The sequence below is a fragment of the Haemaphysalis longicornis genome, unplaced genomic scaffold (genome assembly GCF_048455015.1).
Source record: "Haemaphysalis longicornis isolate Haplotype H1 unplaced genomic scaffold, Haemaphysalis longicornis Haplotype H1 scaffold_4, whole genome shotgun sequence".
Taxonomy (NCBI): Eukaryota; Metazoa; Arthropoda; class Arachnida; order Ixodida; family Ixodidae; genus Haemaphysalis; species Haemaphysalis longicornis.
Genome location: NW_027526361.1, coordinates 185938851 through 185953441, shown reverse-complemented (window position 1 = coordinate 185953441; position 14591 = coordinate 185938851). Strand labels below are relative to the sequence as shown.

Sequence of the window (14591 nt, the reverse complement as noted above, 5' to 3'; positions counted from 1 at the left end):
CACGAAGTGCTTAACCGACCGGCGGATGCAATGAAGTGCCGTGGGCTGGTTCCGTGGACCTTGGGCCCGCTCAATCTGTTCTCTCCGGCGTTGCTTTCCCCTTCACCTCATCTCTTCTCCTCTTCACAATCTCTTTCCCCCTCTGTTCGCTGGCATCTCCTCTTGTTGTGCAGCTGTGCTTTTCTCTCACTCAGCAGCAAATCGCCAACGAGGTTATGCTGGCAGGCTTAGCCGTCCACATGTGTTTGCCTTGACGGTGTGTGCCATGATTTGCACTGGCTGGAGGAACCAAGGCAGTGGGCTGTGGCACACGGTTTGTCTTTATGCAGCGCGATAGGTGCTCCCTTATTCTTTTCCCGTTTACTTTGCTTTAGTGACTTGGGTTTGTGAGTTCTGCAAAGCATTAGTTTGTAGTTTACGTTGAAGCTTGTTGCTTATCTGTCACGCGGAACTGTATTTATAGGCGTAATTGTTGTTGTTGGGATTTTACTGTGGCCACATTTTACGACGCTTTTTCACTGTCTCGAGAAAGTGGTATAATGTGGGTTCTGCTGTAGTAAGTTAGCGTATGTAGCTCAGTATAGTGTTATCCACCGATACAGCTTTGCTGGTGCTCTGTCTTTGTAGGGGTGGAATGGCTATACGTTTTTTTGTTGTGGGTGGCAGTTAAATGTATACTTCAACGTACTGATAGGTAGGTGATCAGATGCTTTGGAGAAGAGAAACAATAGAGGGGTAGAAAACGATGGTAGAAACGGCCATAAAAAATATCGCAGCGCGCATTTTGGGCGTAAATGTGGCTAACATTTTTTTGCTAGAAGAGAATCGGAGTTCTTTGCAAACAAAGTTCTTTGCGCTTGCTTGTGTCTCCTCCCTTTCGTGTGTTCGTCCAGTTTTCACGCTGTTAGCCGTCATGGCACAAGAAGTCATCTTGGGTGCCATCCAAGCTGCTGCAGATGCCAGTGACTTTGAAACCTGGGGATACAATGCACGTCGACAGTAAGCTCCGTGCGGACAGAATCCAGCCCAGCAGTGGCAAGCAGTGCCCTCTTGGGCCGTCTGCTAGTGGCCACCACTTGCTGTCTGTTCCTTGGCTGCCTGTGGAGTTCAGCCTTAAAGGGACACTGAAGTGATTTGTAAACATTGCGGGATTACTAGCACAAATTGTAGTTCGGAGTCCGTAGGCATTGTTTCGACCACTCTGGCCGCGTTTACGCGAATTTATTTAGTAGAAAAATCAATTCGAAAATGCTGTCCTCCTCTCTTTACGCTCGCCCATTTTCTGTGGCGTTTTCGTGTGACGTCAGCAGGAGATGAGCTGGAAAATGGCTGCGCTACTGCACGGTTCGCCGACCAGCCGACCTGCCGATCGAGTCAGTCGGCCCAGCGTTTCGTCCGCCGGCCGCCGACGGGTCGTCGCTATTCGCTCGCTCAATTGAAACTAAGCCACAACACCTTTGTGAATGAAAGAATGTGCCTTTCCTTACTTTGTTAGTTTGTACACTGTGTCAAGTCCGGGTCGCTCCACACAAGCGCTGCACAAGTGCACATGCGACGCTTTGCTGACTTTACGCTAGTAGGAAAATCTAAGGCCAATTGAAGGCAGGAGAAGGGTCAGCGAAGTCAATATAGGTACTAAGAAAATAAAATCAACTGAAACTTTTACCGTACAGCGCAAAACTAGGGAGCAGGAAGCACTTTTTGCGCTGGGTAAACAAGCACAGCGGGCAGCAGCACGACCGCACATCTGCGAACGCTTTTCCGTCAAAGAAATGCAATTGCTAGACGTGAGATATTGTGGAAGTTTGGGGGACACTTACTGCAGGAGTGATATACAACAAATAGTCACATAACGTACTTAAAATGCTTAAAATAAATAAAAGTGTAAACTGGTCATACATTATAAACCTTATATATCCAAGCCCGCCAGCGCCGGCTCGTGGCCTAGTGGTCTGAGGCGCTGGAGTTTCTGTTTTGAAAGTCGCAAGTTCGAATCCCGAGGGTACATGTATTTTTTTTTTTTGTAAGTTGATTTTTTTGTATGCGGCCGATGTTTTCTGAACTGAGTTCACCATTTTTGGGCCGTAACGTTCACTGCTCCGCGAGCGAGATCGCAGAACGTGCGCATACTGACAATGACGCGCTAGCGAGTTCTCGTTGGCGTGCTGTTGCCACAAGCACCGACTGCTTGCGGGCAGTGGGCCCAGGCCTGAATCAGCACACCCTTGGCCTGGTGCGATCTAGCTTTTTACGAACAGACATGAGTGAGGCAAGCTCCGAATATGCGGGAAAAGCGCATGGCATTTGAGAGTCTGCGGTGACGCGGAGGGCGTTCATCCACTGCGTAGGCCTCGTCTAGTGATTTCTACGATTCCAAGCCACCCTGGGAGGTTTATCTTAGACATTTGACAGCCGACAACATGGCAGAAGCGCGTTACGGCGATAACTGAGATATCGAGAATGCCCATCCAACAACGCCATCAGATGTCAAGCATGTTGTTTTACAGAACCGAAACCGAAACCGAAACTTGTTTGATTGCTAACCTTGGGCATCGTCCAATCACGGTGCCCCCCCTCCTGACGTCACAGCCTTTAGTTGGTGCGGCCTCCGCAAACCGCGCATAGTAGTTTTTCTTCTTTCGCGCTTTGTAAAATAATTACCGATTTGTCAACCGGATAAACGATGAATAGTGTGTTCATTTGAGCCAGTCTACACAGTGCAAGCAAAAACGGGAGCTTGACAAATTCACTTCAGTGTCCCTTTAAAAGCTCGCTTCAGGCTGACATCCAGTGGCTGTTGCATGCCTGTGAGGCTGCCCGGAATAGCAGCCACGTCTGTGCTGACACGGTGCAGCTGTTCCTTGATCTTATCCGCCAAGTGACTGCGCAAGCCGTCCAAGACCAAAAGGGACCGTTTGGCCGACAAGGCAGTGCTGCCAGACAGATTTTACCCAGTCGAGCATGAGGTCGTTGTTTATCCAACCTTTTGTAGTGCGAGCTACACTACGCTACCTCGGTCAGTCTTTGCGGGGTGACCAGTTTTGCCCTTGAGCGGTGGAGGTCAAACCACACCCTGTTCCGCAAGCGCCCGGCATGGAGCAGCGGCTCGATAATGAGAGAGATGGGCGAGGAGGGAATGGAGACGTGCATGGGACCTGCGCGCGTGGTGGAAGTAGGCGAGTAGTAGTGGGAAAGAAGTAGGACCCGTACATTCATAACATCAATTAACTCCTACACAGACACACGGAAAGTATGGACACGAATACGCAAACTCAAGGGACATCAAACACACAGCCTGCCTCTGGTCAGTACAACAGGGGACACACTCGAAGACCAGGCTGACACACTCGCACAACACTTCCAACACGTTTCTAGTTCAGCACACTACACAAACACCTTCATGAAACACAAACTCGTGGCCGAAAAGAAACCTTTACATGACAATGACAGGTCAGCCACCTCTTATAACTCCGAGTTCACGCTTCATGAGCTGAGGGGTGCTCTGAGCACGTGTAAACCCTCAGCTCCAGGCCCAGACAACATTACATATACAATGATACAGAACTTACACACAGACACTCTTGTAACACTTCTTCACCTTTTCAACAAGATATGGCTTTTGGGGCACATTCCAAAGTCTTGGAGGGATGCCATAGTTGTAGCATTCTTGAAAGAAGGGAAGGACCCTTCTTCTCCCGCTAGCTATCGACCCATTGCCCTGACCAGCTGCCTGTGCAAGCTTCTCGAGAAGATGATAAACCGGAGGCTCGTGTACTTTTTGGAGTATAACGGCCTTCTCGAGAGCTGCCAGGCAGGCTTCAGGGCGGGGCGATCCACGAATGATCAACTTGTGGCACTAGAGTCATATATTAAGGATGCCTTCATTCATAAACAGTTCTGTTTAACTGTGTTTTTCGACCTAGAAAAGGCCTATGACACCGCTTGGCGTTATGGGATCCTTACTGACCTGAAGTCATTCGGTGTTTCTGGTAATATGTTTAACACCCTTGCTAGCTATTTGTCTGAGAGAACCTTTCGCGTCAGAGTTGGTTCTGCACTGTCAAAGGTACACGTGCAAGAAAATGGCGTGCCGCAAGGCGGAGTTCTAAGCTGCACTCTCTTCATAGTAAAAATGAACTCCCTTGGGAAGGCACTGCCGCCTACAATTTTTTACTCCACGTATGTAGATGACGTGCAGATATCTTTTAAATCATGTAATATGTCCATCTGCGAACGTCAAGTCCAGCTCGGCGTCAAGAAGCTTGCCGGCTGGGCAGACAAGAATGGGTTTAAATTGAATCCTGCAAAAAGCTCCTGCGTTGTGTTCTCCAGGAAGCGCGGGGTCCATCCGGACCCAGACATTACTCTTAATGGCATGTCGCTTCCTGTGAACAAGGAGAACAAGTTCTTAGGTGTGGTGTTTGATCACAAACTCACATTCATTCCACACATCAAGGAACTTAAACATAAATGTCTTAAAACAATGAATATACTTAAGGTTCTCTCCCATCAATCTTATGGTTCCGACAAAGAACTCCTACTACGGCTCTATACTGCTTTGGTTGGGTCTCGTTTAGACTATGGCAGTGTGGTATATGGGTCGGCGACTAAAACAGCGTTGCGAATGCTTGACCCAGTGCTACACTTGGGGCTTCGTCTCGCCTCGGGTGCTTTTCGCACTAGCCCTGTCGAGAGTCTGTATGTCGAGTGTGATAAGTGGAGCCTTGAGAACCAACGAACGTACATGGACTTGCTATATGCTTTTAAAATTTCATCACTGAATAGTCATCCTTTTTATCCTGTCTTTAACGATACATCAACATCTCTGCTCTTTGCAAATCGCCCATCCGTTCCTCTGCCCTTTTCACTTAGAGTGAGAGAGCGAGCCTCGGATCTCAGTGCTTCGTTTTTAGATGTGTACAGGTCATCCTTTTCTAACAGTTTACCGCCTTGGCAAGTTCGCCCTGTGTCGTGCGACCTTTCTTTTATGAGACTTGACAAAAATCGTGTACCACGAGCTGCAATACTGCAGCACTTTCTGTCTTTGCAGTTTAAATACACATGTGCAGAATTTTATAGTGACGCTTCTAAAACCTCCAGTATGGTGTCGTGCGCTGCTCATGGTCCTAATTTCAATGCAGCCAGAACCATGAGCATGCACACATCAATTTTTTCAGCAGAAGCGTATGGAATTTTACTGATTGTACAACACATCCTTGAAAATCACATTCCCAATTCCATCATATATACAGATTCTTTGAGTGTTGTTCGCGCACTGTCATCGCATACACCCCCCAGAAACCACATAGTTAATCTTGTATTCTGCACTATCATGTCCGTGTATGCACAAAAGCATGAGCTGGTCCTCTGCTGGGTCCCAGGACACGCAGGGATCTCTGGGAACGAGTTGGCAGACGAGAGGGCCGGTGCGGCTGCACTCAGGAACACTGTGGACATTACAACGGTACCCTACACAGACCTCAAGCCACACATAAGACAACACCTGCGCAGAACATGGCAAACACACTGGGACGAACAGACAGACAACAAACTACATGTAATAAAGCCACACTTAGGACGGTACACAGCTGACTCACACAACAGACACACGGAAGTCGCCTTGGGTAGGCTGCGGATAGGGCACACCCATGCGACGCACTCGTATCTGCTGACGGGATCATCTAGACCCCAGTGCAGCAGGTGCGGAGAGGCCCTATCCGTGATGCACATTCTCATACAATGTAAGGCACTCGACACTACACGACGCAAACACTTCCCTCAACTACACACACGACATATTCCACCACACCCGTCATACTTCTTAGGAGACGGTGCCATGTTTTCTGTTCAACGCACCTTTCAGTTCCTATCAGAAGTTCACTTTTTACAACTCATCTCATACCACCCATAGCTTTTACCCCTGGTCCTATACACCAGCCACCTTATTTATTTTTAACCACTCTTGTTCTTCACCCTGGCCATTTACACCAGCCGTGCTCATAGCTTTTAACTGATTTTATTTCTTGTTCTCTCCTCATCAAATCACTTTGTGTTTGGCGCTCTTTGCCCATGTCGGCCTTGCGCCAATAAAATCAAACCATCATCATCAAGTAGGACCCGGGGTGGAAGAAGGCGAGGAGGCTGTCGCCGCAGCGATAAGTGCATGGCACGAGGCCACATGCGGCACAGAACTGTGTGCGATAGAGGAAGACGAACATCATGCTGTGGTCCCTCGTACAGCGGCGAGGCTTAAACAACGCCGTGAGGGGGAAAAGAGGAAAAGGCGCTACTGTTGCATACAGCTGCGCTACCTGCAAGTCTCGCGCATTAGTGTGAATGAATGAATGAAAGCTTTATTACTATATATCTTTTGCCGGTATAGGTCCCCTCTATTCAGGGAACCTCTAGGTTGCCTGTCATGGCTTCCTAGGCGGCGTCATGTGGACTAGGTTGAGTCCTTGTCGGGGGCTTGTTGACGTCCCTTGCAGTGGCGTTCTAGGTTTTGCTTGATGAAAGCCGTGAGGGCGGTTTGGTCTTCACGTGACGAGAGTCCCACAATGGTTTCTTCGCCTGGTCCCTTGTTGCAGTTGCCGAATGGGTGACGCTGGTCCAGCACCCCCAGGCATTGTGAGCACTGTGGGAGTGGTCTTCCTTGGTAAAGGGCTATTCGTGCTGGGGTTCTTCTTTGGTTAAGTGTTTGTGTGGTTTAGTGTAAGCTTCGGGGTTGTGTCGTAGATCTTTCAGTGTGGTGGGTTTGGGTGGGATGCGATCTCTCTGGGGCTGGATGCGGTTGCAGGGAGCCTGGAGTGCGGTTTCGCGGGCGAGTCGGTTTGCTCTTTCGTTACCCTGCATCCCAACATGACCCGCAACACAGTAGAGTTTAATCGTTCCTTTTAACTTTTCATAAAGCGTGCATGCTGGGGGGGGGGTATCCGGTTGTATACGCCTCGAGCTTTGCGATCGCTGCGCCGCCTGCCGCCGCTTCTCCGCGGCGTTGACGGGATTCGCGCTGCGTGACTGATAGGGGCTCGTGCAGTGTTTTGGTTCTATTTCGCTTCTTTTCGCCTCTCCGCGCCCTAAAAGAACTTGTTATAGTGATGACTACAGGGAAAGAGTACGTTTAGGTCACTTAAAAAGCAGCTGCGTCTTCGTAGAGTACGCGATCACCTGCAAGAGCTACCCGAGGACGCTGTTCTGCGCGCTTCGTCGTCGCTCTTCCGGGCGTCGGCGACGGCAGCAACATATCACCCATGCCACCTCCAAAACATCAGGCACAAATGAATTCTACTGACGCCTTGTTTAGACCTGATACTGGCACAATGAGAGGTTGGCTTCATTTCGCAGCGTGGACAACGAATGCGGCTTCGTTTCGCATATATACGCCGCAAAAAATATGTTTCGGGGATGTGATTAACCCAATCCCGGACAACAACTTTTTATAAGAATATAAACCATGCGAAAATGTAAAGTATATTCCAAGCCTGTGCGTCGTTAAATATGTGCCCACACACGCCATATAGCAAGAACCAAGGAAATGAAACCACAAAAAAATAAATGATGTGCCAATGCGGAATTTAGAAACATAATAGCTCTAACGGAAATGAAAAAAAAAAAAAAACAACAGTGCAGCTTCTGGCATGCTAAAGACGTTCGTCTAAACTTCATCCAGGTAGGTTTCACTAGACCAACTATACGCAAAATGCACTACTATTTCGCGAGAAATCGATAGGGGGGGGGGCGGGGGGGGGGTGGAGGGGGACGCCGTGTACAAATGCGGAGCGGAATCAGGCAATGAACGTTTTAGTAATCCCACACATAAATCTCGCGTTCAATTTCCTTTTGTTTTTCTACTTCAACGAAGAGCTCATTACGGCGGACGCATTTTTGGAAGTATACAGGGTAAGCTGTTCAACAAGCAATGAAATGTGTCGTTGGAAGAGTGTGGTATGTGATAAGGCCCTCAGATTTCAGTTGCTGGTTTATTCTGCAGGCTCCCTGTGCCATATGACGATATTTCGAAGAAGCATTTAGTCGCGGACGCGGATTATATTGTAAGCCCGTCTCCGCGCTGCTCGCAGAGGGTATATGTAGCAGATGGATGTTTGCGGGCGCTCACCTCACGACAAGACGACTCTGTCGTGTGTTGATCCCCTATGCATTGTCCATCCTACTTTTGTTGAATATTCCAGAAATTAACACAGACTGGCTTGTAAATGGTGGTGATCAATATCTGAGGTATCATATTGGCAAACGTAACTGGTGTGCTGTCAGGTATGAGTGCTCCGCTGATTATGTAAGCGCACAAAACCGATTTAAATCGTAGTGTATAGCCGTAGCATGAACATCTGAGGAACCGGTGGTTACGGAGACACGGCTAGTAAATTCAGGTCAGTGTAACTACAATCGGCTCCATATCATACGCCGGTTCCGCGACGCTGGCCTGTGACACACACCTGGCGCTTATACAGACCGAAAATACCACACTACGATCGCGTCGGAAACATTTACACTCTCGTAAACACACCCCATTGGCGAACAGAGTGACTGCTCCACACAAACATGGATTTAAAACGCCCACAAACGGTAAATCTCAGTCGTGAAGTGCCGCAAAAGCAGCGGCGGCACTGGGGAGCGGGACGCGGACTCCCGCGCCTGCTTTCGAAACGGGCCGCTAGGGGGATTTCAGTGGCGCCCCTACAGGCCGCGCACGAGGCGTATAGGATGCGTGAACATGCTTGTTGGGAATCAGTGTAGATGTTTAGTGGTTCGGTGGGGTGTGCGTATTTTTGGATGGCTTGGCCAATGGCGTACGTTTCTGCTTCAGTGCTCTGTGTGCAGGGACAGGTGTCCGTGGCTTCATTTCTTTCTAATTCGACGGCGGCCCATGCTCATTGGTTGCTAGCTTCTGTGAAGATGCGTCGTTAATTTCGTGTGCGAGCTTCCTCTATGTTTTTATTGAACACGAATCGCGATTCCTTTGGAGAAAACTTGGTTGGGAAATCTTTTCCTTTTCAACGCAACGTTGAGGGGGTGGCTTCTTCCCGTCTGGGGAAATGCAAAGCATGTCTGTGCAGCGTTGGTGCTCAGGGCCAGTTAGTTGTCCACGTGGTGGTGATAGCTTTTGGGACAGTCAAACCACACAGGGGTCTGGTCAGCATTTGTGATTTTGGACATTCCATAATTGTGTTCATGGGGCAGGCGGATAGTGTGCTGCTGACAGCTAAGCACCTTCTCGGTGTAGCCATGTGGGAGCCGCTGGCACAGTGGGGTCCTTTGTCGAAAGGAGAGGCCTTTCCTTTTCAAAAATCTTCGCCCCTCATGCGGTGTGTTCTTTGCACGTGCCAAAGCCTTCATGTGCAGCAGGTCCGTTGTCAACGCATAGCCATCGTTCTGCACCTACGTCCCATAGCAGAGCAGCTGTTCTTCCCATTCGGGAAACGTGCATGGCTTGCCTCATAAAGAGCGCTTTTTGCTGCTTCTGCGGTTCAGAGTGACTTTCTGACTGCACCATCGTCCGACGCACTTTTCATGCACACGAAATTTTCTTCTGGCTGCACGCTTTCCATGTCCAAGCGCAAACTGTGCCATCTTTAGTTTAATACCAGCCATGTAGCTGTTTAGGTGCTTGCCCGTCGAGATGAAATGTAGACGTCCAGATAAAAAGGAGCAAACTGCGTCCAGAGCATGTGCAAACGGCCAAACAACGCACAAAACGAGAGTTGGTGCGGCTGGTGATTCCGATAAGGATTGAGGCTGTAGCGCGAGTTCGCCATCTGTCCATGGCACGTGGAAGCTTGCAGACACGTGCAAATTTTTAACACAGGGTAGGGGTGGGGGTGTTGCAGCCGTGACACATACATAATCTATATATATATATATATATATATATATATCGTATTTACTCGTGTAATGAACCCACTTTTTTTCCAGAAAATTCGGCATAAATTTGGGGGAGGGTTCATTATGCGGGAAAAAATTGCAACAGTTTTAGAGGTTGAAATTTCATACAATAAAGTTGCTAAGAGAAGCACTGTCAGAGCCTTGCCATTTTCGTAAAAACACGTAGGTAATTATGTAATCAAATTTCTTTTTTATTCGCAACATGCTAGTGGGTCCCTACTCGCCATGGAGCTGTCCTCCTTAGTAAAGTCGCTTGCCGCCCCACATTTGTTGGCCCACAGCACACCGTCTTGCATGCTATCAAGGCACTCCAAAACTTCTTTTCCAACACTGGGAAACTTCCCTTCTTTGGACCCACGAAACACACGACAACCCCTGGTCCCCGCCCAAAAACCTCGTTTTCGCCGTAGTGTACACGAAGTGCCGCCCAGCCGCGCGGTTTCCATGTGCATCAACGCATGCTCCACCGCCTTCAGTTTAAATCTGGCTGTGTAGCTCATGTGCTTGCCCATCGTACGGCGCGCACAAGGAGCACAAAAAAAGGTCGGAACACAGCTGAAAAACATAACCACGAGCGTAATGGCGAAGTCGCGGAACCTCAAGAGCAGAGGAGTGCAGAGTACATTTAGTGCTTTGTTCGCACTCCGCCAGAACCAACCATAGCAACAAAGAGCGGGAAAGGAGTGCGGAGTACGTTTTGTGCTTTGTTCGCACGGAGGAACTTTTTTGCGGCGCAAGAAGGTTCGTTTTGGGTTCAGAAGGTGGCGCTCCGCAAGCGCGTAATTTTTAAATTGTGAGCCACAGCACTCGTGCTCACGTCTCTTGCTACTGTTGAGATTTCATTTTGTTGGAATGCGTTTTTAGCATTTCTGCTCATACTGTAGCATGATATCAAGTTACTATGATGGTCTAAGGGATCAGCAACCATGCTGAGATAAAAACATATTCCCTCTGCATTTTTATTCAAAGTGACAAAAAAGTAAATTTTCAAGAAGACGAGTGAGGGGAGGGTTCATTACCCGAGTGGGTTCATTACGCGAGTAAGTACGGTATATATATACATATATACGGTATATATATATATATATACGGCATATATATACATACACAGATATTTGGATACGTATTTTGGAAAAAAGGGGTGTGGCCCGTACGTGGGCGCATCCTGTACATGTGTTTTTAATGGTAATCAACATATTAAGGAAAACAGGAAGGAGTGGCACCCCCCCCCCCCTTGCCACTTCCCGGCGGGTCTTCTCTGGCAGCACAGAACCTTGCTTGCGCGATTGGCGGCCGCTGACCAAAGGCCGGCCAAGAAGCATGACCAGACCATTGTAGTGGAGCCTCGAGTTCTGTTTGATGCTAATATGCACTTGGATGCTACCGTATTTACTCGAATCCAGGCCAGCCTCGATTCTAGGCCGACCCCCGAATTTCAAAAGGCCGGAAAATAAAAGAGGATTACCTTGAATATAAGCAGAATGAAAAAATGCACTGGGCTGAGAGTAGAACACGTACTTTATTACGCTTGCGGCGCTTCTTGTAGCATGTTCAACGCTCACTCGTCGTCGTCGTCGACATCACTGTTTGCTTTGTCGCTGTCCTGCTTGTCACTGTCCTCTTGCCGTCCAGCGCGTTTGAAATGCTGCTCTTATGGAAGGCCTGCACAATTAGCTCAGCCGGAATTTTGTCCCATGCCGCGGTGACCGAGTTTGCCAGTTGGCTGAATGCGTCTGCTGGCGATCTTGCAGTGTCTGCCAGTCATTGTAATGCTTCCGTAGCCTGCTCTTAAACGGCTTGTTGATGACCACGTTAAGCGGTTATAGCTGGCTCGTCATACCACAGCGTATTACCGCAATGTCTGTACCGCCCCCCAAAAGCACGGACTCCACGTTCACAATGTTCAAACAAGCAAAATGGAGCTTAAAAAGCTGTAAGCCTGTGGCCGTGAGATGGCACTGAGTGTCTAGCGGTGGCAGGAAACCCACATCCTCGAATCTAAGCCGCCCCTTGACTTTCTTAAACGACTTTTTTAAAAAAAGGTCTTTTGTGGCCGGAATGGAGCTCAGTGAGCTGTCAGAAGCTAATTTTGGGTGCTTCCACAAAGCTTTTTTGACACGGAAGTGTTTTATGCCGGGGTCCACCGATATCTCACTGACGTCATATCCATCACGAAAATGACATCGCCAGAAAAACTTCGATTGACGCGGCTGCGCCGGGATTTGAACCGCGAACTGTTCCGCCACAACTGGAGGTACGAAACGCGCTCCCGACTGTGCTATGAACAGACGCGTAAGCGGGGCGACAAACGCACCGTATATCCTTCACTTCACATGGTGCTGCCATGTAGGAGAGGCGAAGCGAAGTAGTGCATCATGACGCTAATGAGCGCCGACAGTTGGCGCCTGGATGCCAGCGCTTATATGTACAGGGGATGCGCAGCGTGACCTGTGGAGAAGCCTCTAAGGCAACGACCACGGAGTAAGATCGAAGCCGACTTGCGAGTATCGCGCTCGTGGCACGGTCCGCTGCTCTTTTCGCTGCAGTGGACCGTGTGTTCACCAAACGATTTGCTGACAACACGTTTGGTTTCGTTTGCACGGACGGTTCGTGAGGGCCTGTGGTTTCAGTCAGATTTATGCACTGCTCTGGCGCGTGCGATCCGGTGTCTAATGTTGATGCGTATAACAGTGCCATACTGATGAAATACAATAGTGATGTGCAAGTTCATGTGCAAGTAGCTCTGGTGTTTGATGCAGCGAGTTCTGCATGTAAACGGTTGTCCAGAATGCGTAACGGGCATTCACGTGGGTGTGAACCCTGGGCTTGCTTGTGTAAGCCCAGACTGTGCGGGCTGAGCGCGTGCGGTGCCCAAATCATGGCCTGTGTAGGGCATCACTTTCATGTGCAGTGGAATCCGACAGGCTTAACAAGTTGCCCTTTTCTTCTCGTCTCAGGGGACGATGGCAGAGCAGCCACAACCAATGGGACGGCGGCTGACGTAAGTGGCAGGCTCTGTAGACGGGGCCTAGGATTTCCTTGCATGCACTTTCAAACGTTGGCTTAAATCAGACCGCATTTGCAAGCATCTCCTTCTGTTGGTGTCGCATATGTGTCTTGATGGCCAGTATGATCAAAGTTGGGGGGTGGCTAATGGTTGAACTGAAGCACTTAGATGCTTGCACTTTATCCCTGCCAAGTGCACTTTTTGGCTAGGCTTTACAGAACTTTTGTTTTTGGTAAAGACATATCGTTGCGCAGATACTGGCAGATACTGTTGTGCAGATCCTCTGTGTTGAGAATGGGGGCAAGCAGTCCCCTACTTTGTGCAGTTCCCCAGTGAAGAATGTGGGCCATGTAACGTAATTGACTGGCCTAGTAGGTATTCCATTATCTACAGTTGAGCGCAAAAACAGACAGGGTCTAGGAAAGACACAACACAACTAGAGAAGACACAACACAAGAGCACTCTTGTGTTGCGTCTTTTCTAGTGCCTGTCTGTTTTTGCACTCAACTGTGCATAGTGTGCCATGTATTGCTCGGCCCTGGGAAGCTGTTTTCCCAGCAGTTCATCTGTGTATACGAGTGAAGCCAACTTTAAAGAGATCAGCTTGTTCTTTGTAAGCCGGCTTTCCCACATGGCGCACAGTGGAGCCTACTCATGAGAAAAGAGTAGGCCGCTATGGGAGCAAAGGCACGCGAAAGGTGACCATTGACGACGATTGCGCCGTGGACGCCAATTGTGAGCGCGATGCCTGCCGGCACCCTGAATACTGCAGGGCTTTGGAAAACGCAAGACGTCGTCAGCGTAGCTATGAAAACGGTGCATACTTATCCCGCCGGATCACGTATCACGAGATAACACTGCACTATAAGTTAGGACGTATCATCTACCGAGCACCGCATAAACACCCAATGAATGGCAGCTCCGTGTACTCCAGACGAATACTTTTCCCCATCCAACCAAATGCCGTATATTGCACCCCACCGTCTATTCCCCGCTATGCCGCTTCGGTGAAGCCCCCGGGATGCTCTTTTATATAAGGGGGGGGGGGGGCTGCGTGCACGCCCCACTACATTTGCAAAATCCCTCCATTTCTTCTCTGGAGCTTTGGGAGAGAGGTCTGACCAGCTCCGACCTCAATGACCAGCGCCTACTGGTGTTGAGGGCTGTTGAGGCTGGGAACGCTCGAGGGGCCTTTCTTGGACTGAGGACTCCTTTCCCTTGCTTTTCGCAGTAAACATATTTACTCTCTCTCTCTCCCCGGCACGGCAGCGTGGCTTGAGCGGCAGCTTGTGGCCGACCCACGAACAGCTCCGCTGGTCCTCCACATCCTCAGAGGGGACCGGCACAGAATTTTTTTGCTCAGCTTTTCATTTGGGTCATAGTGGCCGGGCTTCTCTCAAGTCCAGTTTCAAAATTGCAGATCTCTCCTGCGGGCTTGTGGTGTGTTTCAGCATAATTGGGACAATCCCAATGTGTACCTTCCAGTCTTTTCAGGCTGGCTGCACGAAAATGGGGTTTTCAAGAGGTTGGAAATGTTTGCTGCAGGTGGCATTTAGGAATGTTGGCCACGTTGTGTGAAGCCCACAAACTGCCCCAAATTTCATCACACTTACTGGTTGGTGATGAGGGCAAAAGTTGAGAAGTGCTAGTTGTGCAGTTGACTCCTGGTAATATGAAATCCATG

General features: G+C 49.2%; 1 protein-coding gene across 2 annotated transcripts in view; it reads left to right on the top strand.

Moving 5' to 3' along the window:
- The window catches only part of Hmg-2 (High mobility group protein 2), a 45427-nt gene that overhangs the window by 15603 nt on the left and 15233 nt on the right, over positions 1-14591 (top strand). For both annotated transcript variants that reach the window (XM_077707976.1, XM_077707975.1), the window contains exon 5: positions 12858-12901. In XM_077707976.1, the coding sequence (XP_077564102.1) occupies positions 12858-12901 (44 nt within the window). The remainder of the gene's footprint in view (positions 1-12857; positions 12902-14591) is intronic.